This window comes from Salarias fasciatus, chromosome 6 (assembly GCF_902148845.1).
Source record: "Salarias fasciatus chromosome 6, fSalaFa1.1, whole genome shotgun sequence".
Lineage (NCBI taxonomy): Eukaryota > Metazoa > Chordata > Actinopteri > Blenniiformes > Blenniidae > Salarias > Salarias fasciatus.
This window is the reverse complement of record NC_043750.1, coordinates 21,623,681-21,648,198: the sequence shown is the minus strand read 5'-3', so window position 1 is coordinate 21,648,198 and position 24,518 is coordinate 21,623,681. Positions and strand designations below refer to the sequence as shown.

At 41.4% G+C, this 24,518-nt stretch overlaps 1 protein-coding gene across 1 annotated transcript in view; it reads right to left on the bottom strand.

The window, feature by feature from the left end:
• Positions 1–23,545, bottom strand: part of hhip (hedgehog interacting protein) — a 29,304-nt gene extending 5,759 nt beyond the window's left edge. Inside the window, exons 1-11 of the mRNA XM_030093995.1 lie at positions 22,754–23,545; positions 18,991–19,183; positions 14,277–14,421; positions 12,238–12,439; positions 7,028–7,179; positions 5,584–5,757; positions 5,323–5,466; positions 4,953–5,071; positions 3,650–3,773; positions 2,701–2,846; positions 1,942–2,023 (exon numbers count right to left, since the gene is read on the bottom strand). Coding sequence (XP_029949855.1) covers positions 1,942–2,023; positions 2,701–2,846; positions 3,650–3,773; positions 4,953–5,071; positions 5,323–5,466; positions 5,584–5,757; positions 7,028–7,179; positions 12,238–12,439; positions 14,277–14,421; positions 18,991–19,183; positions 22,754–23,020 — 1,748 coding nt within the window. The 5' untranslated portion in view covers positions 23,021–23,545. The remainder of the gene's footprint in view (positions 1–1,941; positions 2,024–2,700; positions 2,847–3,649; positions 3,774–4,952; positions 5,072–5,322; positions 5,467–5,583; positions 5,758–7,027; positions 7,180–12,237; positions 12,440–14,276; positions 14,422–18,990; positions 19,184–22,753) is intronic.
• Positions 23,546–24,518: the final 973 nt, after the last annotated feature.

Genomic DNA, 24,518 nt, shown 5'->3' with positions numbered 1-24,518 from the left:
TACGAGCAGAGTAAAATACAGTCAAACTGCAGTATGCAGTTTATTCAGTTACTCATACGGAGACCTTAAAGTCAAGACAAACAGCAAAGCACTGTGGCCTATCATAAACATAATAGTATGTTGTATGTCCCCATGCTAAAATAGGATTGTCTTGTGTTCCCTCATCCTCTCATGATGTCTGTTTTACACAACTTTGTATTATCTTGTCAATGCTGACCAAAAGAAACATGCATGGTCCACCCTCTAGAAATAACAATGTGAAGAAAATGCAAACTCTAAAATTCACTTGCTAATAAAAACATCAGAGCTTTCTATCAAGGTACACAACTTCCATAGAGAAACCACATACAGTACAGTAAATGGTACAGTATTTCTATCGCACTACGATACCACAAACCCTGTCTTGCTCTTTTTTTCTTCCTCTCAAATCCACAATCACTCACACCACACACATTCAGCGTGTTTCAAAATGCATGGTGGCCTATTTATTATTGGAGGGGTACTCCAACTGACAAACAAATACCTAGAAATGAAGTCATCTGGCCAGGACATGTTTACACAAACACTGCTGAAGGATTTTATGGCTGATGTTTCCTTGTAAGCCTTCACTGCTTTCCCTAACAGTTCCTCTTTCCCTCCGCCTCCACGTTCCCAAACACACAGTTGATCAAAACACAGTGCTAGATGCTATACCAGACCACAAAACCCACCATACTCTCAAACAAACCTCCGTCTGAAAGGGCTGCAGGGTCCAGATGTCCCTGCAGTACGGAGAAGAAAAGAGGGGAGGACCACCAGACTTGATAACGTGCTGAGGTCAGACACGTTAGCTACCCCATTTACTCCCCCTTGTCACCCCCTCTTCATCCTCCCTGTAACAAGATCCTAATAACGAAGCCAGAGAGTATTAGGAGTCAGGACTCCAACACCACAAGTCCGTACAGACTAAACAAGTCCAGTTGATGGTGGAAGGAATTGTTCTCTTGGAGAAAAGCGTCCAGCGCTCCTTCCAGAAAACATAAATATGGAACAAGCCACCAGGGCCCCTTCGAAACATCTGCGGTTTAATTAATTGTGCTAATGCCTGGGTGGCACTGTCGTCACCAGGAATAAGCAGCAATGAATATGTTTCTATTGCGATTCAGAGGCATGTAAATGTGCCCCATCTGACTTGTCTCGTCTGATTTTATCTGTTTCTCTCAATCAAATCTGATCTCCTCGTAACATATAATCCATTTGGGACTTTTCTGTGTCTTCACTGCAGTTGCGGTTGACATGACCTGATTACTTATTTGAAGAGAATGGCTTAAACCTAAAAGATCTCACTTCCTCGCCTTTCCACCAAAGTGCCAACAGAAACATGAGCAGAAGCATTACAAGGGGATTGTTTTGAATCTTATATGCACCTGTTTTGAATTATAATGGCTGCGCTTTCACTCACATCTTTCAATATTGTGATGCAGATTAGAATTGATTTATAAAAACTAAAACTGGGATTTCTGGGCACCAGCTAAAATTCTAAGAATGCCCACTCCTGACACCTTGACAACATCATATTTCTGGACATCATGCACTGCCACGTGTTTCCTTAAACATGATGCAGGTATCTCAGTTTTACAATGATAAACTGTGGTCTTACCTGTTCTTTACTCTAATATTCAGAGTGCAGCTACTGCTTAACATTTGTTATGGCCAAGAAAGGTGACCATGTGACAGCTTATTAAAAGGTGCATACATTGTCATCACAGCGATAAGTTAAGTGGCATCGGTAGGGCGACATGACCAAAACAAAACCAAACATCAAGACCAGTCACCACTGCGTTAAAATGCCGGGTTTCGTCAACAGTCATTTGCACTGAAGCGTATCAAACTTCATGTTGTATGTGAAAGTATGGGTAAAAACAACTGCAAAAATTGTAAATTGATGAAGACTAAAATTACCTTTTGGGGTCAACCAGCTTGTAGAGTTTCCCACTGTGTGACTGCGCCAAGCTTTTACTGCTTGCCAGTATGTAGACTTCACCTGCAAAATGATACACATGAAACGTGGCGTCAGTGCTGTTTCCATTCAGTGCTTTCAACGTGTAGCACAGTTGTTTGTCCCAATAAATAACCTCTCGTCTCGCCATACAATGCTCTAAATCCCTGTGCCACAATAAAGACAGGAGACAAGAAGAAACAAGCCATTACAAAAGGATGAAAGGAGAGAGGATAAGTAGAATGGGTGGTGCCAAGGCTTCTGCAATGCTGCACTTGCAAAAGGACTTTAAGAAAGAGTTTAATGGGACAATTGGATACTCATGACTGGGAACCAGGCGGATAATTTAATGAGGAACAAGCCTGAAAGAAAATTCCATAAGGGGACAAATTGTAAACATGTGTCTATGGGGCCTCTTATTTGGGACATATGCCCACCCCCGTCCACATTTTTTGCTCTCCTTGCAAATCATGATCAAATGCAGAAATCTTAAAATACTTAATCAAATGACAGCTCAAAAAACTTAAAGTAGAAAAAAGATTTAAGATTTATCCATTGTTTGGACACCTGTCATTTGAAGTGAATGATCTTCCAACTAATAATACCCTTCAATATCCTCAGAAACTATGGGAATCAAAGTTGTCCCTCTTGTGAATGAAAGCAGATAAAATCTGAACATTTGGGGAGAGAAAGTGGAAGTGTCATACTGATCGCTCACTAACCCAGTTCATCCTCGCCGAAACCCAAAATGTGCCCAACAAGCATGGAGCCACAGGAGCCAGCCATGCCCAGACACAGAGGTTTTTCCTGCCACTCTTCTCCATCTGCTGACGTTGAAAACGTTGCTTTCTGGAGGATCCGTAGATTACTATGGCAAAGGAAGCACACAAGAAAAGTCATTGTTGTTTGCATAGTTTGCAGGTGGATATAATATAGAATGGTTTATATGAGCTATACAATTATTAATCACGAGACAGATGATAGGACAGTACAATTTGGCAGTACTGTCAAAGTCACAGAGGATATTTGGAAACATGTATAACTTTTGTTTCACATAACATGGTTCAGTGGCCCATCTTCCTTTTCCTTTTCCTTTTTTCATGTTCCCCTTTTTTGTTATTCAGGACCTCAGCTTCTACTTTCAAAATAAACATTATGCTGGAGCTTTTATTCAGCCTCAATTGTAATGAGGCACAGACTTAACCAACCTAGACTGTGTGTAAGTGAGTGCGCACATCCGTGTGACCACCCCCCAACACACACACACACACACACACACACACACACACACACACACACACACACACGCGCGCGCACGCGCGCGCGCAAGATGATTTACACACCAAAGAAAAGTGTGAACAGCACAGGACAGGATCTCTAATCTCCATTTTCACTCAATAAGCCAAGCTGTAGTGGTGACAGTAACATAAAACTCGTTTTTCCCACACAGGGACAGAGCACTGTATTTACATTGGCACATAGCAACGCAAGGGACAGATCTTTCAGTTTGAGAAGAGAAACAAGAGTGTGATTTCAATGAGTCATACACCAAGGGTAAATAATGCCAACAGATTTACGGTAAAAAAGCTTATGAAAATTACATATGCAGAGTTCACACCATCTAGTAAAAACTTATTTTTATTAGAAAAGCTAAACTATATGTGTACTTACCCATTTCTATCTCCAAACACATAACTTCCATAAAGTCTTCTGGACTGGCAGCCCCTGTAGATGAAGCCCCCCACAGGCGGTGCTCCTCCACTGGAGTGCAGGTCATAAACAGAGGGCTCATTTTCTACAAGGAGACAAAGAGGTGTAGGACACTTCTTAAAGGGTGACTGCATGTAATTTATCCATACCACTACTAAAATGCAGGTTTAACATAAAAACAATATCATCAGAATCACTGAAGTTGATGAACACTGATTATAATCTCGGCATTGATGTGTATTTAGGTGTATATTTTGATTTTGGCCTTTATAAGTATCTTGTTGACTGCATTATGTCAATATAAAATAATGGTTGTGTCTGAAAAAAAAAAAAAGAAAAGAAAGGAGCAATCATATTTAATATGGACAACATAACTGGCAGGGTTTTTCTTGATGTCTAGATTTTCATATGTCTTCATCGAAGGTGGGAAAAATAACATATTAGCCTTTAATTCAATAGTGTGATGCTAAGAGCATACAGCACATTTCTGGATTCCAGCTGTCTTGGCAAGTATAAATATAATCTGGTATGGTATGTTCACTTTCCAAATGTAGTCATTTTAGAGTTCGGGCTACTAGTTAATTTGGGCATCAGGCCAGGTCAAAGGTGGCCTGCAGTGAAAAGTGACATTCTGAAATGAATTCAAAAGTCACTTACATCGCCAAAACATCCATAACTGTGACAAAGATAACCTGCTCCATGTTATTAGGGACTAATATCTGTAATTTGTTTCTGCAAGGAGAAGTAAGCAAGCACTGCTAGACACTGCTGTTGTTGATTATTTTGTTCATGTGAGGGGGACTAGACCCCTCTCAGCTCAGTTCTCAACACTACTAAACCATCATCCAGCATTTATTGTTTTTGACATCTTTAAATCTAACTTGTGGACACAATCTCACGTTCTCTTGGCAAATGTTCACTGCACAATGGGGGAATATTTCTGGATCGAATCATTTTTACATTTGACCTTTATTGTCTCTTCACTCAGTCTGGTGTGTTTCTGAATGTGTTGCTGAAACATTCTTCTCAGAAAACGAGAGACATTCATAAAACCAGATGTGATTTTCATAGGAATAAATATAAAAGGTTATCCAGGGCGTTTATATATTTTCATTTCTTTCTCAAGCTACAACTCCATCATATCATTTCAGGCAAAGGGTGAATTGAAATAAGGTTATCTAACCCTAGAATAAATAAGTAATTACCTCATTTACAAAATGAGCAAAGATAATCGAAACATTTTTGAACCTCATATGCAACTCACCATAATCCTTCCCCTTACTAATTTCCAATATTCTTCCAGCTGATGCATTTTTGCCACTGGCATCGGTACAGAGGATTATGAGACTTCCATTGTCTGTCTGAAGTCGATCCACAGCACACCTACAGAACACACAGTGCTCAAAATGAAAATCACAGAAGCAGAAGTAATTTTTCCACATTGATTGCAATACAAGTTTTTTGAAATGCAATTACCAAAACAGCCACAGCTGCACAGAACATGCTAGCATAAGTATTTAGTGTGTAACATGATGGTGAATAGCTCACTAAAGCACAGAGGCCAGTACGTCAATGGTTCAGCTGTCAGAATGAATATATCTTCTTCAGTATAATGGTTTCACAATCTCACTTACCTGCCTGGGTCATGTAATCCATGAGCAAAGATTTCAGGTGGCTGGTTGGTACTGTTGAAGTAGGGATTGTCCCGTGGTATAGAGTAAGGAGACGTACAACAGTCTGTGTCCACGTCTACCCTGAGAACGGACCCTGTGAAATCACTGCATTCAAAAACACAAACGAGAAAAACCCTTTATGATGGACTAAATTTTGGGTCATGTGAAATCAAGCTACAACATTTTACTGATTTTACTGAGCCTTTTGACCTTTGACCTCACCTCAGTCCATCCATTTCCTCCATATCATCTAGAGTGATCATGCCATCTCCCAGAATGATGTGCAGCAGACCATCAGGACTGAACAGAAGCTGACCACCGAGATGTTTCCTGTGCAGCTCAGCCACTTCCATAAGCACACGGACCGTCCTGATGTCCACCTGGTTTGGGTTTTTCCTGTTGAAAACATTTTCATGTTCACTATGAAAGACTATGAATGCTCAAGCATTAGAGTCCTAAATTAGCATTTTATAATGTATATACACAAGTACAAGTTGGCCCATTTAGCATCTATGTTGATTTGTCAAAAAATAGACATGAATAAAAAACAAACGCAGTACAATTTCATATAACGTGTAAGACATGATTTTATAAGTGAATACACTCTCACATCATCTCTTTTTACATGAGACAATTATTGTGCTAGACAAGAAATGCTGACATACAATCCCCGAAAAATCCAACATGAAATGACTTTAAATACTTGTTGTCTGGAGGCATTTAGTCTAAATACAATGTGTTGTCTCATTAAGGGAAAGACGGTGGGTGGAGATGTAACACAGACTTCAAAGTGTTACACAATTCTAAGAGGGGAGGTGATTTCGGTTCCACAGTATCAGCACCAAATATGTCATGATGTGTTATTTTGGGTAGTTGTGCAATTTTTTTAAAAAGCCGCTTGTCAAAGATAGAGCAAAATCTTTTAAACTGCCCATCAAGTACTTTAGCTGCCATTTCTCTATTGGGCCCTCAAATTAAAGACGATCCACAGCAGTCACCAAGACTGCATGCCAAAACTATGATTAAGATTAGATAATTAAGTCAAACATACAACTGTGATTATGTATATTAAAATGTAACACTTAAATACGCTCGTGAGAAAAGACAGTTTCTTTAATCACAGGTCATTGAGAAAGGAGCGTGAGTTATCGACCCAGGAAAAGGCAAAGCGCTGCTATCATCATAGAAGCATTGCACAGATTCAGCAAAAACACTTCTCGCTGAAAGTTGGTTTCCTTAGAGGTTTGACCTACATTTCTAATCCCCATAAGACAAAAATTCATGTTTTTGTTGTGCATTGCATCTCTAGAAAATTACTCCATATGCCTACGAAGCTTCTGTCACCATGTTTTCTGCTTAAAATCAAGGTTGGAGATTCAAAAGTCGAGTCGCTCTGAGATCCTGTGATTAGGGATAAATTTAAATTAAATCAATGAAAGAAAATGTGGATTAAACACAGTACCCAATCCATAGATCACTACAACAATGCCTCTGAGCTGATTTATGCCGAGGTAATGAAGACACCTAACAGTTAACGTATTCAGTTCATAAATTATCCAAAACCCCTCATGTCTGGACTGTGAGGCAACCAGGATTTTGGTGTCCTTTCAGGCTGCGTTGAACAGCCCATAGTTAAGGTAGATTTGGCACACACTTCTCCCATTACCTTGAAACGGTGTATTCAACCACACGGAGAATGTGGTCGTGTGGTCCAATGGCCCAGCGCTCTTGGTTGGTGGTGTAAGAGATGTAGAGCTTGCCATTCTTCTTGTAATTGGGGTGGAATGCCAGGCTTAGCAGGCCCCTTTCATCTCCACCCTGCAGTCAGGAGAGAAACACAATAGATCCAGGAGTTAATTATGTCCCTCCTTGGCTTCTGCTTGGCTGTGTGGGGTTAGAATCACCACCCCCCTTTGGTCATCTTCATCATCACCATCATGCAACCCCCAGACAATACTCACCCCTAACTCCTTTAATTCTTCAACTTTTCTAATCCTCTTTTTTATTTGACCATCAAGTTCCCTTTCACAGCCCTGACATTCTCTCGTTCTGTCTTTCGTAGCCCTCCGTTTCACTTCACACCTTCACCAACCTTCTTGAATATACCATTATTAACCATTATACAGCATTTGACTCTGGGTAGCGTTGTGCCTTCTCGACAAACCCCCCGCCTTTACAGAGCCTTCCCTGCAGCCTGGTTATGTGCGCTTGTCCTCAGGGTCGGGGGCCCCTGTGACGCCCGGACCCTCCCGGTGGCCTCCATTGTGCAGTGATTTGTGTGTGTAATCTTTGGGGGATATCCGTGAATGCTACGCTGAGTGGCTGAAAGAATTTATTAGCTCACTCACAGTTCATAGAGAGCACAAAAGTGCAGAGTGCTTCACTCCATGCTTTTTGCTCTCCGTCCCCTCACTCTTTCCTGATTTACGCAAAATCCATGCAAAACTCGGGGGCTGGGTGGGAGGAGGAAACCATCGAGGGGGGATAGAGTAGAGTAAAAGAGGAAAAAAGAAAACCTAAACAAGGAAGGGGCTGCCAACTCCCACTGTCTTGGCAACATGTTTAGAAAACATCTAAATTGCTTGTGTAATATGTAAACCTTTGTCTCACCCCGGAGGCAGCTACATCAGTTGTCACTACCCTGGTGGTCCTCCCATCATAGTTAGCTGTAATAATCAGCTATAGCATTTCATTCCCCAGGCAAGGCAAGCCAGGTCGGCCTTTTTTTTTTTTTTTTTTTTTAATGCTGTACTCTCCCTCTCTCTATTTCTTTTTGACAAAAGAATGAACAGAATTCTTCGCTGAGGTGTGAAGAATGTTTAAAAGTTAAATCTGTGTGAGCGCATTCCTCCACCGGGACCTTTAAATTCTACTTACTCAATAGGCATTTTGCAGATTTTGTAATAACACACACACACACACACACACACACACACACACACACACACACACACACACACACACACAGGCGCAGCTGTCTTATCAGGCAAGCAAAAAACTAAAATCACAAAAGATACCTTGATATGCTCTACGAGGCAAGTTCGATGCCACAGGAGAAGAAAACCACATCCCTGATCTCACAGTTGTGTTTGGACTGCATTTGGCCCAGCCCAGTCAACAGCAGTGACACAGGCCACATGCAAATACAAGAGTGATGACTCTTTGCAAAGGAATGCATCCTATGTACCAGTGAGCAACAACAGAGACTTGCTTGATAAGCCACGGGAGGGCCATCAATTGAACATAAACTGAAATATTGTGAAAGTTGACAAATAAATCCCTAAACCCAAAAGCCAAAGTTCCTCTGAAAAATTTATGAGTACTGCTAAATGTCAGATCATTGAAGTCAAATAAAAACTGTTTTATGGGAATGGATGCCTCACGCTTCGTTGCTGGCTGTTAGATAGTTCAGATAAAACTCCCCTGACAAGAATATCGAAATGTTTCATCCTAGGAGGAATAATTCTCACTTTGAAATGTTGTACCCATATGTTGGATGTGGACAAACAGTGGACCACCATTCCCAAAATTAATTTACTAAGGGGAGTGGATCAAAGACCACGATTCCACGAAGGCCTGGGTCCAGAGCCGAAGCAGGACCACCAAGACACACACTGATAAATCAGTTGAAATATTAGCTCCTTTGCTAATGATTAGCTCCTTCGGCATCCAGCAAGCAGAGGAGCTGGCAGCAGAGCTGTAAGAAACTAACACTGCAACAGAGCCAATCCAAGGAGATAGCTTGATTAAAAGAAGACAAAGCGCCAACCTCAGGCTACCAAGCATTGATCATTTTAAAACGGCTGCCAAAGCTGCAGTAGGTAAGATGTTCTTGGCACAGAGCAAAAACTAATACACTGTACAAACACGCTCGTTTAATGAATATACAGAGTGCAGGCTTCGCACAGAGTCAGCTCTAAAGTAAACCGTATGCTCCCCGATTGGAGATGTAAAGGCTTTGCTTGGCCTTGTGTCACAGTGTTTCTCTGCAACCACGACCATGTGAGCACTTGAACATGTTATGTTACATATTTGGTGATTTTATCCACATGAAAAAAGCTGTGACGTTAATTCATGCCATCTTCAATTATAACCTTTCTTAAAGCATCTTGATTGTTTTACATTTTGCAAACAAAAATGCAGGCTGACATAAATGCCTGCATCCCCAAAAACCCTGATCAAGCTATACGAATGACTGTGCTATGTCAAGTTAAAACACATTTTTCCCCCTGAACATCTTTGTCTTATTTATGGCTGCCATCATTCTTCCACAGCCAGGCAGGGGGTTCTGACTGAATATCTCATGAGGTATTATCTCTTCATTTTTCACAAACACCTGCCTCTGCATTCCTTCGCTTCCCTCCAATTCTGCTCTCTGGGGCTCTGGCTTTGGCTCTGTCAAACTCTTGGCGTCATTCCACAGAAAGCTGGGAACGTGAGGTGCGGGGATGAAGAGCGGTTGTTGTTTCACATCTCACGGTACATTACATGCAATGCTTAACCTGCCTAAACAGTGGAGACTATGTTTTCCAATTGGGAAGGGGAAGCTTTCTTTGAGCTTTGGTGACACGTGTCGGTTCGTGCATTGTTACGCTGAAGCTTTTGATCCATCACTGTTGGCTTGTGGGCAGTGCTGCACCAAAAGGCATTCCAAATGGTTTGGAAGCCAAACAATGTCAGCGCCCTTCACCAAACAACTACCTGCAGCATGTACGTTCACACTTCCCTGATCCAGGGATAACGCCAACGCCTCCTGTGTCGTACTCTGCTGTATTTCTCATGCAACTGAGTCACGGAGTAAATCATCATAGAAACAAATATTCGTAGTAAAATCACTGGGCTGTCAAAAAGCAAAGCACGAATCCCCCCACTGACCATGAGTGCAATACAATCCAACAACTCAGTCATGAAATGAACAGGAAGATGACTTTTCTACCTGCTTGCTTCATACTAAGGTTTCACAGCATTCAGTAGCGGGGACTGCATTCTGTTTGAGTAGACCTGACTTGGTCTTGATTTCTGGAGTCACCAACAAACTGGATTGTGCTTATGCTCTGTCCAACTGATGAGGAACATACCAGTGTTCTGTGGCACTCCATACTGTGTTAATATTCTTTATAGGTCAATATTTTTTTCTTTATATTGAACTAACACAGTACTCAGACTCGGATAAGAAGAGTCAACACCAGCCACATTCACCCGACATGACCACTGCGATGACACAGTGTGGGCAGTGTGTGTGGGGTGTGCTGGAGTGTAAAGATTGAATTTCAGTGGAACACCCACAGCGCAGGTAGGAACGCACACCACCACATCACGTTATTGTTTCGGTGCAGTTCGGCCTAATTAGCACCGAGGGGATCCGAGCGAGGAGGGGGAGTGAAGAACAGGAGGAAACACAGAACATTACAATCAAAGCATGTGCGTGGGGCTGATGATAAACCCGTTATCTGCCCTGTCCCCTGGGTGCCTGGGTTCCTCTCTCTGTATAAAGGCAGCTCCATCCTGTTGATGCCGCCAGTAAACACCTTAGCCCTCCCGTGATGCCGTCCACCCCGTGTGGCTGGAAGCCCGTTCCGGCAGCCAACTTCACGGAATAGGACCCCTGGGGCCCGCAGGGGCTTGAGCCACATCTAATTGTCATAACAGTCACTTTATCCACAACCAGTTTGGATTGAATTATGATAGGAGAGCTGAGGAGTGCAGGGAGAGCAATCCCGCAGAGGCTAGTTGCATATTCAAATGCTGTGCTCCGTTTGACTCCTTGTAAGCAAAGGGGTTGTCAGTGGAAACGCAAGAGGCATGCGTGATAGATAAACATCCTGTCTGGGAGTATGTCTGACATGCCAGCTATCCCATCTCCATTTGAAATCTAAGCACTTTTTGAAAAAAATGCAAAATATGAGTTTCACTGAGGAACATGGATGAAAATACTTTCCTGAAAATGATGTCTACATGTTCCCGGATAATTATTTGTTTTGAAAGGTCTAATAGCACATGATCTCTTTGACTTGATCCTTATTTCTTTTTACCTGTTCTTTGCGTGCAACCATTATTTTCAGTACATGGAATCAAACAGAAGTAAAACACATATTTATTTGCCCACCAAAATCTTATCTGCTGTCTCTCCGGGCCAACAGACTTACATCTCGGTAGGAGGTCACACAGAAACATGTACAATAAGCATTAAATCCTGTCAAAAATGGAAACACATACATCTGTTTAAGTTAAAACTACGTGTTCATTACTAAAACCTCAAAACCCTGACAGATTAAGAGAGAGAAAAAGATCAAAAATGTAGTACAGACTTATAAATTCAATAAAAAGCAGTTGTTCCCTTTTCACATGTGGTATCATAGAGTATCGCAGGGAATCATGTAAGTCATTATCTGAAGTGTTAGGTTAAGTCGCTGTGATATTAGGACTCTCATATGAACAATATGGGAAAGATTAAGAAAGCCATTAACCATTCTTGGGAGAATTAGCAGAAAATTAGCAGCTTGCACAATGTGTGCAGTTTGTACGGTTAAATATCAGATAATAGTGCAATGCATGATCACATTTGATGAATGACTGCTTGTTTAGTCTAATTATATAATTGAATGCTAATAGTGAGCAGGCACTACTTTCAAGGGGATTTATCTTGGCTGGGGATTTTAACACGTTTACATGGGTGCAAACTTGTGTCAAGGCTCGACCAAATTTCTTTCTAGATCTAGAAATGAACAAAAGTATATTTCATACTATCAGCTAAGTTCATTTCCTTGTCTCTTCCCTGTCTACACCATTGCTCAAATTACTTCACATTTCCATCTTCATTTTCACTCTGCAATTTCTTTATTGTATTTCACAATATTAAGACAGACTCAGTCCTACCTTGAGGCCGCTCTGCACCAGCTTGTGGATGTCCAAGAAGGGCTCTTTGATTAGCTCGAGGTCATGGTTGAGTACCCTGACGATCCCCTCCCTCTCCAGGACAAAGAGCCGCTGGGAACCATCGCCGCAGTGCACCACAGCCACCGGCTGCCTCAGACCACTCAACACCTCCTGGGCACAATAGCAGTTGTGTTTGTGTTTCCTGGGAAACAAACAAAAACGACCGAAATCCTCAGATGATGATGCTTGTTGCAAGTAATCCAGTCATGAAGGTAGAAGGACAATGGTAAATGAAAGTAGCACCTATAGAAAACAATGGTGGAAAGAGGTTTACAACAACAAAGAGTGGAGAGAGAATTTTTGGCAGCAGTGATTAGGGCCATCACTAAAATTTTATTTAATCTTTTTCAATATAAACACTGACTTTCCATGAACAGGCCTGCTGGAACTTGAACTTTGTCCGAGCAAACTAAACTAGTAATACTCCTCAAATGTCACACCTTGGGCTTGACTCTACGAGTTGATTTTATATTTCAAAATCTGCATTTAACTAACATTCGATAAAGGATTAGATAAATAAATTCATTCATCCATTCATTCATTCATGTTTATGGATGGTTAAAGATTTTACTTCTAAAAGGTGTTCTGGAGTTTTATTTCCCCTCTGTTATAAATTTCCAGCACTTGGAGTTATGTTTGCTGTGATTTTTACAAATGTATTTCAAATGCAACTAAATATATGTCTTCAGATGTATCTGAGGGAACCAGACTCAGGTTCTTTGCTTTATGTGAAGTAGATTCTTCTTTATTATTTATTTATATGTAGCTTATCTGTATTTTTATTCATTATATTGATTTATTTCTATATTGACCTTGCTGGAGACAACTCCTAATTCTACAAACATTACTGTCCCTATACAATGGACAGGCATTTCATATTCAGCTGTAAAATATTGTTTTATATTGTATAATGTATTGTATTGACAGCATTCATATCTTTGTTCTTTCCCTAATTGAGGTCAGCTGTTCACAACAAGTTTCTCTTCTCTATCGTGCCGTCACCATTAAAACTACAAGCTCATCACGACATTACTTCTGTGTAATGTGAATGTTATGGAGCACAATAGGCAGCGCATCTATATTTTGCTGGTATAAAACCTGCCTTTAGAAACAGGACCCTGTGGCCTTTCAATCCATGGAAATAACTCTAACGTCAAGAATAAGAAAAGTAGATGAATTTGGTTACAATTATTTCAATCATAACAGAAAACTGGATGCATTGTACTCTCTTGTAGCATTCCACTTTCAGTGTTTTCAGGGTAAACCGCACATACCAACAGCCATGAAAACTTCAAAACAATACACAACCAGACTCCCTGTGTGTTCCATGAGGACCATATGAGCATCTGAGCTCTGTGCCTGCATTTCTAAAAAATTAAACCCATGATCTAAGATGTTATCTTCGACTTATTTCGTCACTTTTTACTCAGAGGGCTCTGCTCACTGTCATTTATTTGAGTAGTCCTCTTGGAGAAAAAGCAACAAATGAGCCCCAGACCCTTTAACTGCCGGAAGTTATTTGACTGAATGTTGGTTGCCGCTACTCAGGTGCACATGCTTCCTGGTCTTCTAGCCTCGGGAAAAACAGAGATGAAAGGCATCCCCCCATGGACAAAAGGGCAAAGCCCTCTGTGATGTACAGACATTTGCAGTGAGGGAGGCAAACAGAATGACGCAGGATAAGTATTTTCATTATGTTAGCAAAGCTGAGCAAAAGCAGTCTGGACAAAGTTTAGGATTAGAGATGAAATTGCATTGCATTTCTGTCTGAAAGTATGGACCATGTCAAAATGGGCCAGTGAACACAGAACACATTGCAGAGGTCATACCCGTTTCCATGATAACATAAAACACATGGCTTAATGTCTCGAACTTAAACACTTAAGTAGTCCCAAGTAATCTTCCATAGTGTAACTCGGCACTTAAATTGGATAAAAACATGGTTAAAAAAAAAAAAAAAAAAAAGTCAGACCACAAACCTGCTGATATCTTCTATTTTCTCATCTCCCAAGTAGTTGGAGTCTTGCCCATGTGGATGCTTTCGTTGAAAATCTGGAAAGCATAAACTGGCATCCCTTCTCCCATAGTATTGGCAGAACTCATCCACATCGGCTTGGAATAGTTCTAGCAAACACAACAGACAGACACAAACAAAGGCTCTTAAACTTAAACTGCAATCATTACTTTACACACCTGACTCACGTAGCTGGCTGAGACACAAAGACCCAATAAACATTCTCCGAACAGTTTTCCACGGTGCTTATTATTTTAAAAGCACACATCGATAATGTGCTGTGGCTGGACCTTATAGACATTTATTTTCTCATGAAATGATGAAACGCTAAGAAGGTGCACAAGAGGAGAGACGTGATGTGAAATGATGACATGTGCTTTCTCGTTGTGGAGTTACACTTGACTGATGTGCCAAACCAAATCCTGGCGAGACCAGGGTGAAATGTGAACAAGTGAGGAGAAACTGGGCCAAATCAAATGGATCACAGATTAGACAGGGTCTCTTTCACACAGCAAAAAAACTGCTTTCTCACTTTAAGCTTACCCTGCACTTATTCTAATTCTCAAATGAAGCTTATCACTTGTCCTAAAGGATTTCTATTAGACAAACTACAAGCTTGCCTTTTTTAGAAACGTGTTAACCTGCACAGAAGCCAGAGCTGACTTTGCACTGATCGCTCTTTGTGGAAATCTTCCTTACATGACTGCTTGATTGAAACTTGTTAAATGCTTGATGAAAGTTTGGTCTCTGCTACTTGGACGTAAAGGAAGAAAATTTCCTTCAAAAAGGATGAAAACAGTTTAAAAACTAATGCATGGCATGATCAAATGTATTATTAGGGCTGTAGTTCCTTCTTTTTGGCAGCAAAATGTACTTATCGAAGACGTTTCACTGGTTGTTGAAGGGGTGACAAGAGTCTTTTGAGAAAGAAACCTCTGCAGAAACCTTGGCCCCAATATGAGATTCATCGGGTGTTTTTAATTGAATTATTTGAGCCACCTTTTTGGAATTATGAAACTGGACAAACTTTGACCAAGTGTATCTTAGTCTACACAGCAGCACTAAGATGTTTCCATGGCAGGGAACTGTAATAAAAGTCTCCAAAGTGACAAAAACTGGACGTTATAACATTATCCTGTCTCACACCATCACCAACTCCGACTCAAGCCAGAAAACATACTCATCACACAGTTGTTGGTCTCGTTGTCATTCCACATGGAAGTCGTACCACAGCAGTCAGTTTGATTGCTATTGCCAAGCAAAACACTGTTTATCGTCCTAAGTGGCATATTAATGGGTAATATTAGGTATCCTTAAATGTTCTTTGATTAAAAAAGTAAGCCAAACACTTGTTTTATCCAACAAACAGGTCTGGCTGTTTTGCATTACTGAGCTGCACATGGGCACAGCATGTGGAATGAAATAGTCAGCCGGTTCAATATGGCATGAAATTCCAAATAAACAAAAATGTTTTCAGGGTGAGAGATGCTTGCATTGGGACATGATGTTCCCAAATGCTTAGAATTTTATACTCCAAACTTCACACACAAAATTCAAGGTAAAACTGACTCAAAAAAAGTAAAAAATCAGCTGCTGTTTTCCTTTGACCTGCTAGTTTACCTAAAACATTTAATTTCTACAGCAAAAGGTGATTTGTGTAAACAAAGAAAGTCACACAACTCCACCTCCAGTCAGAGCAGTCACAACATTATTGTCAGAAAAAAGCAAAGTGTGCAGTAGGTCTCACAGGCCCTTCGCGACCTAAAAACAATCTTGACAATATTGTTTCCTTTGGTCAATCCCTCAGAGGACAGAGGAGAGCAAATACACCAGTGATAAAAATACAAACAAGACTCTCCCTGTCCTTCCTTTCATCTCCCTCTCCTGCCACACACCGCAAGAGCTGACCGCACCAAATACTGGAGGTGATAGGATATCCCCTCAAACATCTAAACACAACATGAAGATCAAACACACATAGAAACACACACACACAGCTCTGGCTATACCACCCACACTCTTGTGTCTGCAGTTATCTTAACCATGCTGGTTGGGGACCTCGGGTGCAGGGTGGGTGGATGAGTGAAGGAAGATATGAGAGGAGTATAGAGAAGGTGGGAGGCCCCAAGGCAGAAGTGAGAGTCGGGGTAGTAAATATCTTTATGGAGAAAAGGGGGCCAAGTACACGGCCTAATCAAGGGCCGGTAGAAAGTTTCATGAGAGCAGGATGACAGTTATGGATGCAGTAAAGGCTACTGTTTCAATTTAAGCTTTTTGTCAGTTGGTTTGAATTAGCAAAAGTTGGGGAATTGAGATCATCTCTGTTTGTGATTGCGGTTCTATTTACTATTGCTGCCTCAAAATGTACTATTCTTTAACAAAATTTCAAATATTTACAAATGGCAACACAACAAGTCAAAGCAAAAAAAAAAAAAAAGCAGATTGCTAATGGCTGTGTTGCTGACGCAGATGCCCCACACTCCAGTTTCTACCCCAAATCCTTCAAAATACCGTGTATTATGGTTGGAACAATCTTGTAAAAACTCCAAACAATGCATGTGCATGCATAGACCTCTACAAGAAATATTTGGTCATAACATTGAGTTAACTTCATAATTACTATTTTGCACAATGTTAGGGAAACCTAAAGACATATTCAGTACATACACTATTAACATTAACATTAACATTAACATTAACATTAACATTAACATTAAAGTATGCTATATCTACTAACAGAAATAGTAATAGGAGAAGAGCAGTCCGCGAAACAAAGAGACGGAGAGCAAAGAAGTGGCGAGTGAGGCAGTGTAAGGAGAAACAGAGAGTGAGAGACAGAACTCTGTCCATATTCCTGGCTCCCCAGCGCTAAAGTTATACTTCCATCTGGTTATCTTCCAAGGCAACCTGGGTGGCCCACCCAAAGTACTTGACATCTTGATGCACTTCAGCAGTTTTACATACACACAACCTTTGTAGAAAAATAAATGTGTCATTCGTCACCACATATGCTGATCTGTGGGGGGCTGAACGGGGGTGAGCAGGGAGGGAACACAGCAGCGGAAGGGAGTGTGTGTGTGTGTGTGTGTGTGTGTGTGTGTGTGTGTGTGTGTGTGTGTGTGTGTGTGTGTGTGTGTGTGTGTGTGTGCGCATGGGGCTAATTCTTTGGATTTCTAGAGGTTTTCTTTCGTTGGATCGTCGAGACTCATTTGTCTGTCAGTTCATGAGTGAGCAATGTAACTTCAGACAAGACAACTTCCTCATGCTCTGTTGTGAAGAGCACAGCGCGGCAATCACAGCTGTTGACCGTGTTATACATGATACTGGCAGACCATTAGATGCAGGCGAGGATGCTCTCTGATGGAATGTACGTCTTTGATATTTGACATGAGCAGGGGCACCCACCATGTGGGTGGGTTATAGACAAGTGTGTTTGAAACTGTTCTCTGTTTGCAACTCTCAGCAGATCTAATCAGTTCGTGGCGGCAGAGATTGGAAGTTGACTTGGCTGGAGGAGAAAAGACAGTCGAAAGTGTTTGATCATGTTCGGTATGCACTCTGAAAGCACAGGTAGCTGTGACGTTAACCTTTATCAAAAAAAAAGAAAAATTCTAAAGAGCAAACGATTTTAGAAGGCAAACTGGTCCCTGCCATTTAACTACAGCACATTCAAAAGAGAAACTGTTTCAGAGTTTAGTGCAGGTTCTTTATATACATCCAATCCAAAACATAACTTACGAGGATTGACAGTAATGCTCCCACGATGTCTACAGAACTCACTATTGAAATTAAAACACTGTAATGGCAGGAAATGAGACGCAGGTTTGAAAGTGACAGTTTATGTTTGAGGCAAGCAAAGCACACAGCAGTCATGTCTAGACCACATCTTGGGTGCATATGCATCTAAAGTGCAGAATCAACCCCAGCGGTTGAGTCTAGCAAGCAGCATCCAGGAATTGGTCATAAAACATTTTATTTTGCTGCAGTCAGTCAGATTTTCTGGTACACTTGTCAGGAAGGCTGAATTTTATTAGTGCAGGTGAGAAAAGTATTTTAAACCCACCTTTGCAAATATCTTATTTTCCTTCATATGTCAGGAAACGTTTCAAATCTGTGTGCTGTTACTATGGTCAAGGCAAATTATTGCAAACTTGTGTTGACACAATAAACTTGCACACTCCCAAATAAACTATCAGAGAAAAGAGGAACAAGTGTTCTGTATCCACGCACCGATATCACTCTACTCACAGCTGAATCAACTGTGTTTCATTAGTCTGCACTTTCATCAGATGTTGTGCGTGTATACAAAACGAACTGTGTGTAATTTTACTAATGCATTAAAATGCAACGGAGACGTAAGTCGTGAGGCAGCGAGGGAGCGGTAGGGCAAGCTCAGCAACAAATGGATGTGAGGTCAGATGAGGTAAAAGCTGGACAAATAAATATTCACAAACCAGACTACTGACGCACCACATCTTGTATAAATCCAACAATCTGCCAGTCCTACATGTGCAAACTGAGTCGAAATAAGAAGTGAGGCGATCGCAATCTAACATTTCCCAAGCTGCACTTTCTTTCACCTAGCCTCCTCAGTGTGTATGTTTGCTTATGTACCACCAGGTAACCACACAGGCGATGATTAAGCTTGTATTCATGGCCATTATTATGTGTGTAATTACCTGGTATGTGCCCCCGGCAGGTGTAGTAGAACTCGCGGCAGAAGTCCTGGCAGAGCCGCGGCAGGTCTGGCTCCCTGTGTGGCATCTTGTCCATGTCCAAGGAGTGGAACAACACCTGGGCATTGGGGGAGCAGCGTGCACACTTGATCTCCTCCAGGATCCGTCCACATTCTGTATTGTTCGTGGAGAAAATCTGGAGACCACACGCAACAAGGGACCAATGCCTGATTAAAATGATGGCCTGGTGATTTTTACTTCTTGCTTCACGTTTCACAAGCAAGCCAGCACGTACTTTAGAATGAGCTGGGCATGTGGTTATATTAACATTACACTATGGATGATCACACATTTCAAGCAACTTCTCACAATAGTTTTGTTGTTGTGATAACTACATCAGGACAAAATTCAACATTTCCAAATCACACCCATGAGCTGTGATTACCATTCAAGGGGGGGAATATTACTTATTTAGCAAACTTAATACATAAATGAAATGCAAATATTGAACAGAGACTCACTACATTACGACCACAGCACAATTTAGACACATTACAAAGACGAGCTACCACTTCACACGTGTAAATGTCGAAATCCTGGTCGCTAAGCAAGATGAATTCCAATTGAAATGTTAATATTATAGATTCCTAAATGTTTACCACGACTACACAGTAGTTTGGTTATTTATCATTGCAGTTGATATTATGTTTAACGGTGTGCTCGAACAACAATTTTCTTTTGTCAGCAAAACAAATAAAAACAATTAGGAAGAGAAAGTTTGTTGCAGTCAACAGTATCACTAACAGTCCCCTAAAATTTAATTAACTTGCTACAAAATGACTTCAGATTTTAAACTGAGGCATTGGCCTATTCTTTCATTTTCTCATTGAATGTTTGTGACGTCCATAAAAACTGCATTGAAATAAACATTTAGAATCTTATTTTTATCTAAAATATGTTTTGTTTTCCTCTACAATCACACACATTTTTTTTTCTTATAACAAAATTGTCTGTCTGTGGTGGAAGCTCATATCTGTTAAGGGAAATAAACAAAGTAATCATCTCATTCTCTGCCTACTTACTGTAGGTCACAAAGAGTTAAAGTCAAATTACAATTCCCACATCTGACAGATCACAGACCATAAAATGAATGGAGACAAATAAGAGCCTCAAAGCCTGACTTGGGGTCATTACGCAAAAGTACACATAGAGTTAATCCGAAAGAAATTAGCGGTATTATTTACATAACAAATTAGCTATAATAAAACACAATGTAATCTGTTTTAGGTCAAGAGCGGTGCTGCTTGGGCAGCCAGGCAGTCAGGCAGGCTGGTAGTGCTTTGCTCTGTGTGAGGTCCATGTGTAAACACCAATTGAGAGATAGACAGGCACATCATTCCCACTTTGGTATCAACAAATTAGCAGTCTGTCGAAGTCAATTAGACCGGGGGACCCAAGGCTAACATATGGACACCTTACACTTGACTCCGTTCGCAGTAAAACTGCAACTGGGGAAAAGATTTTCTGTTTAGAAGTTGTGAGGAACTGGGTAGACCCAACAGGTGGCGGAACGTCTGGAAAAACCTGACAGTCTACCTGAATAATACACTGACATAAACAGAGGAAACCATTCATCAGTTCAAACAGAATTGATGAATATAAAACGGACTATAAAAATCCACTTTATTAGCATTTTTACATAAAAAAAAAACTCTTTGAATAACATTATTATTTTTTTCCAACTGTTTATGTTTTACCCAGAAAGGGAGCTCCAAGCTGGCTATGACCCGTTATGTGTGGCGCGTTTCTCTGTCTCGCTGCTCTCTGCACTCATGCCATGTAGTGTTGAGGGCATGCCTGCCCTCCTGCTCTAAATTGCCCATTGATTCTGTGTGCCATGGGCTGGCACAACGTCCACAGAGAGTAGCATTTGTGTGCTCTCAGCCATGCCCTGAGTCCATATGTTGCTGGGATGGGCTCCAATGTTGCCATCATCCAAACCAGAACAAGTGGACCTTTGTTTGTTGCCTTTTGCTGAATATCAGCAAGTATGTTCCTCAAAAGCACGCAGAAAATAGCTGCGAGGCTCAGCTGTTGTTGCACTTTTACATGAGGTCAAGAACAGAGCCACAATCAGAAACATGGGACTGTGATGGCGTAATAAAATCCAAACTGTCAGTATACTTATTCTCTGGGAATTTCATGTTTGCGTTGCCATTCGGAAAACTGGCTTTACAACCTGCAATTCTCCACTTCATGTGGGAAAACAGCTGTTTCAAGATTCCTTCCTCCTGTGATTGTATCTGCATAGCGGTCTGACCACAACATCTCAGGACGAAAGCTATTGACTGTTGATGCCGCACTATGAAAATAAAAACAAATCATTTGTCTTTCAGCTGCACATAAATCTGCAACAGCGCACAAGCTGCACATGGTCACAGAAACCAAGGGAGAAGGGAGCAAAGGACTGGGGCAGGCAATACAAAACACTTGTCCTCAAGGGAATAGGTGTAAGTTTGTTGGCAGGGGGATATAGTGAAGGACACACACCCTCTCAAAGGCATTAACACTTGGACAGGGCTGATGACTGGGGGAGAGTGATGTTCTCCAGCTTCTCCCATTAGTGAAACCAACAAACACAATGGTGTTGTTGTTATTCTTTTGCCATAATCAGAAAGGGCTCCGTGTGTGGGCAGTGTAGTGGGGAGGAGGAGAAGTCGAGTTCGTCCTATTCAGCTCGGCCCCCCCTTCTTATTTGCATGACTTGAGCAAATTAAATGATGCAATATGGCTTTTTGTCGTAACACAAAGTAGGATACCACCCAGCCACTGAATGATTCGAGGAGTGGTTTACATGAGAATGGATCCAACGGAATCCGCTACAAGTTTGGCGCACACAGTCTCCCTTTCCCCCGCTGTTTAAAAGTACCTCGCCGCGCGCGCTACGTGGTATTTCACCGTGATCGTTTTGAGCTCCGGTCGCGAGCACGGAGACGTAGTGAAACTTGCGCCTACACGTTGACCAGCGCGACAAATAATTGCCATATGTTGGTCTAAAACACAACAGAACATGAGAAAAAAAATCCAACTCAATTGGCGTTTAAAATGAGGTTGTTGGGGCAAAAAAATAAAAAAAAAATGTAAAAAAAAAAAACAAAAACAAAAACGAGAGACGCTACCTTTGCTGGTAAACGCTTCAAGTGACAGCTGTAGCGGACTGTGGCGAGAAGTACCGTAAATCTGCCGGGGATTGCCATGGTAACGCCGAAGCGCATCGGACATGCTGAATTAGACCTGCAGCAGATTGTGCAAAGCAAGCTACCGAGTAAACAAAAAAATGTTAATCTATCCCCATGAACCGAGAAGTTCATTCATTTCCAGGACAAAGTAAGCCACTGCCAACACGGGAGAAGACAGACAAGGACCCCAAACGACCGAAACCGGAGTGGAAATATCAGAGACAGCAATGAATAGGCTGCAAGGCGCAAACGTGCTGTCGCTGGTTTTGTTGAAAACTAAAGACAGGATCGGTGTAAAAGTATATAAATGACGCTTTCAGCTTATTGGAACTCAAAGCCCTGCGGCAACTTCTCCCGACCATCCCCAGATTCAGCGGTCGGCTATAACAAGACAAATGACAATACTTGAGGGCTGTAAATACATCTCCGGAGGCGCCTCAGCAGTAAAAGAAAAAAGAAAAAAGAAAAAAACATCCAGTCCCTCAATTAGAGAAGAATACAAGGTGCTGAGCGGACTTTAAACCTACCCTGGCATCCCTGCGGTGCAGGATCTGGTAGGCGGCCCTCCTGGTGGGACAGCAGGACACTCGGGGATACAACCTGTGGCAAACCTCCCCGCTGCTGCCGTCAAGCAGCACTTTTCGCTCCCTCTTCTTCAGCCGCTTGGGCAAGCTGCCGTCGTAACATCTTCTCCTCCGGGGGCTGATTTCTCCCCTCTCGCCGAACTTTGCGTCTCCACATTCCCACATATTGACCGCGATGGCCAGGACCAGCACAAATTGCAAATGCTTCATAGTTTAAAAATGATTATGAAATAATAATATTAAAAAAGAAGAAAAAAATACAATAAATGAGGAAAAATACACTATATATGCCTCCCTTTATCAAAAGAGAAATGTGAACCGGCAGTGCCGTAGGCTATATGCATAAATATTTTTAGATAGCCTATATTTCTCCAAGCAGCTAGAAGCCGGTTGAAAATACAAATATCTTGTTTGATTCACTGCAGTGGAGACAGGTGTTTAAAAATAAATTAATGCTTCCGCTGGTTATATAGTACAAATATAGAAATATCAAAATACAAACACAAATTATCCTGATGAACACAAAAAAGTCAAAAGCCAGTAAAGTAGAAAAAGAGCCGTGTCGTTCCTTTCAGATGTAATTCCTTTGTGGTGCTCTGCACGGCTGTGTGTACAGGCACGGCTTAGTTCAAACAAAAATAAAACATATAGTAAAATAAAAGTTGTGTCTCACTAAAAGTCCTGTGAGCGCTCACATGTTTTCCCGTCCTCTTTCCTCCTTCTTTTTAACCAGCGCGCGAGAAGAGGAGCGAGCACCGTGACGTAGGACTCCGCGGGAGCGCGCGCATGGCCACGGTCGCGTCCACACGAAGGTAGACGTTCACCTGGCAGAGCGGCGCGTGCGGAGGCTGCCGGGCGGAGGGAGGCGCGCGGAACGGACTGCTCCCTCGGCCGAAAACACAAGTGAAATGACTATCATTCACTATCACAACGCGTGCCAGGAGCCTCTGCCATCTTACACTCTGGATGTAAACATCATTACAAGCCATGTTGTGATGATACACTCGGGAGATGTCGAACTTTCCTTTATGTATGACGATAAGCTGTTGCCTCAAAAACTCCAGAATTACTACAAAACTGTACCTAAATTTTGTGCAGTTTAATACAGACTTAATGTGTGGGAATTTTTATGTACACACCATAAAAACATACAACAGCCCATTGGAAATAAAAAAAGACTGTTTGTGCAACACGTGCCTGTTAGTTTGGTTTAGTTTTTACTTCATGTCATGCGCTGGCTGTTTGTGCTTTCACAGAGAGGATCTGAGGACACCTTGCTCCGTCTTTTGTGAGACAAACTTAATGATCATGCTTCCAAGCCAACTCTGTAAATATATGCTGTAGAATATACAAAAATGATGTGTGTGTCACTGGTAGTGTATGATTGATTATCTTTATGGGAGAGGCATTTGATATTTGCCTATTTCTCCATTAGGCTGGCATTTTGAAAAATGTAACACACACTATATCATGAGTTGTTTGACTTTGTTGGTCTAAAAGGTTTTTTTTTTCTGATCTCTGCACAAGAAGCATACATGTTATATTCAGAGGAAAAGTGGCTGATTTTTAAAATCAATCACTGAAATCATTGTATAAAACCATTTGTTGCTGTACAGTGTTGAGTAAAACAAAGTGGGACAAATCTTCTTCCATTCCACTTCAGAAATTTCACATGATAACAGTCGAAACAGGAATGCCCAACCATGCC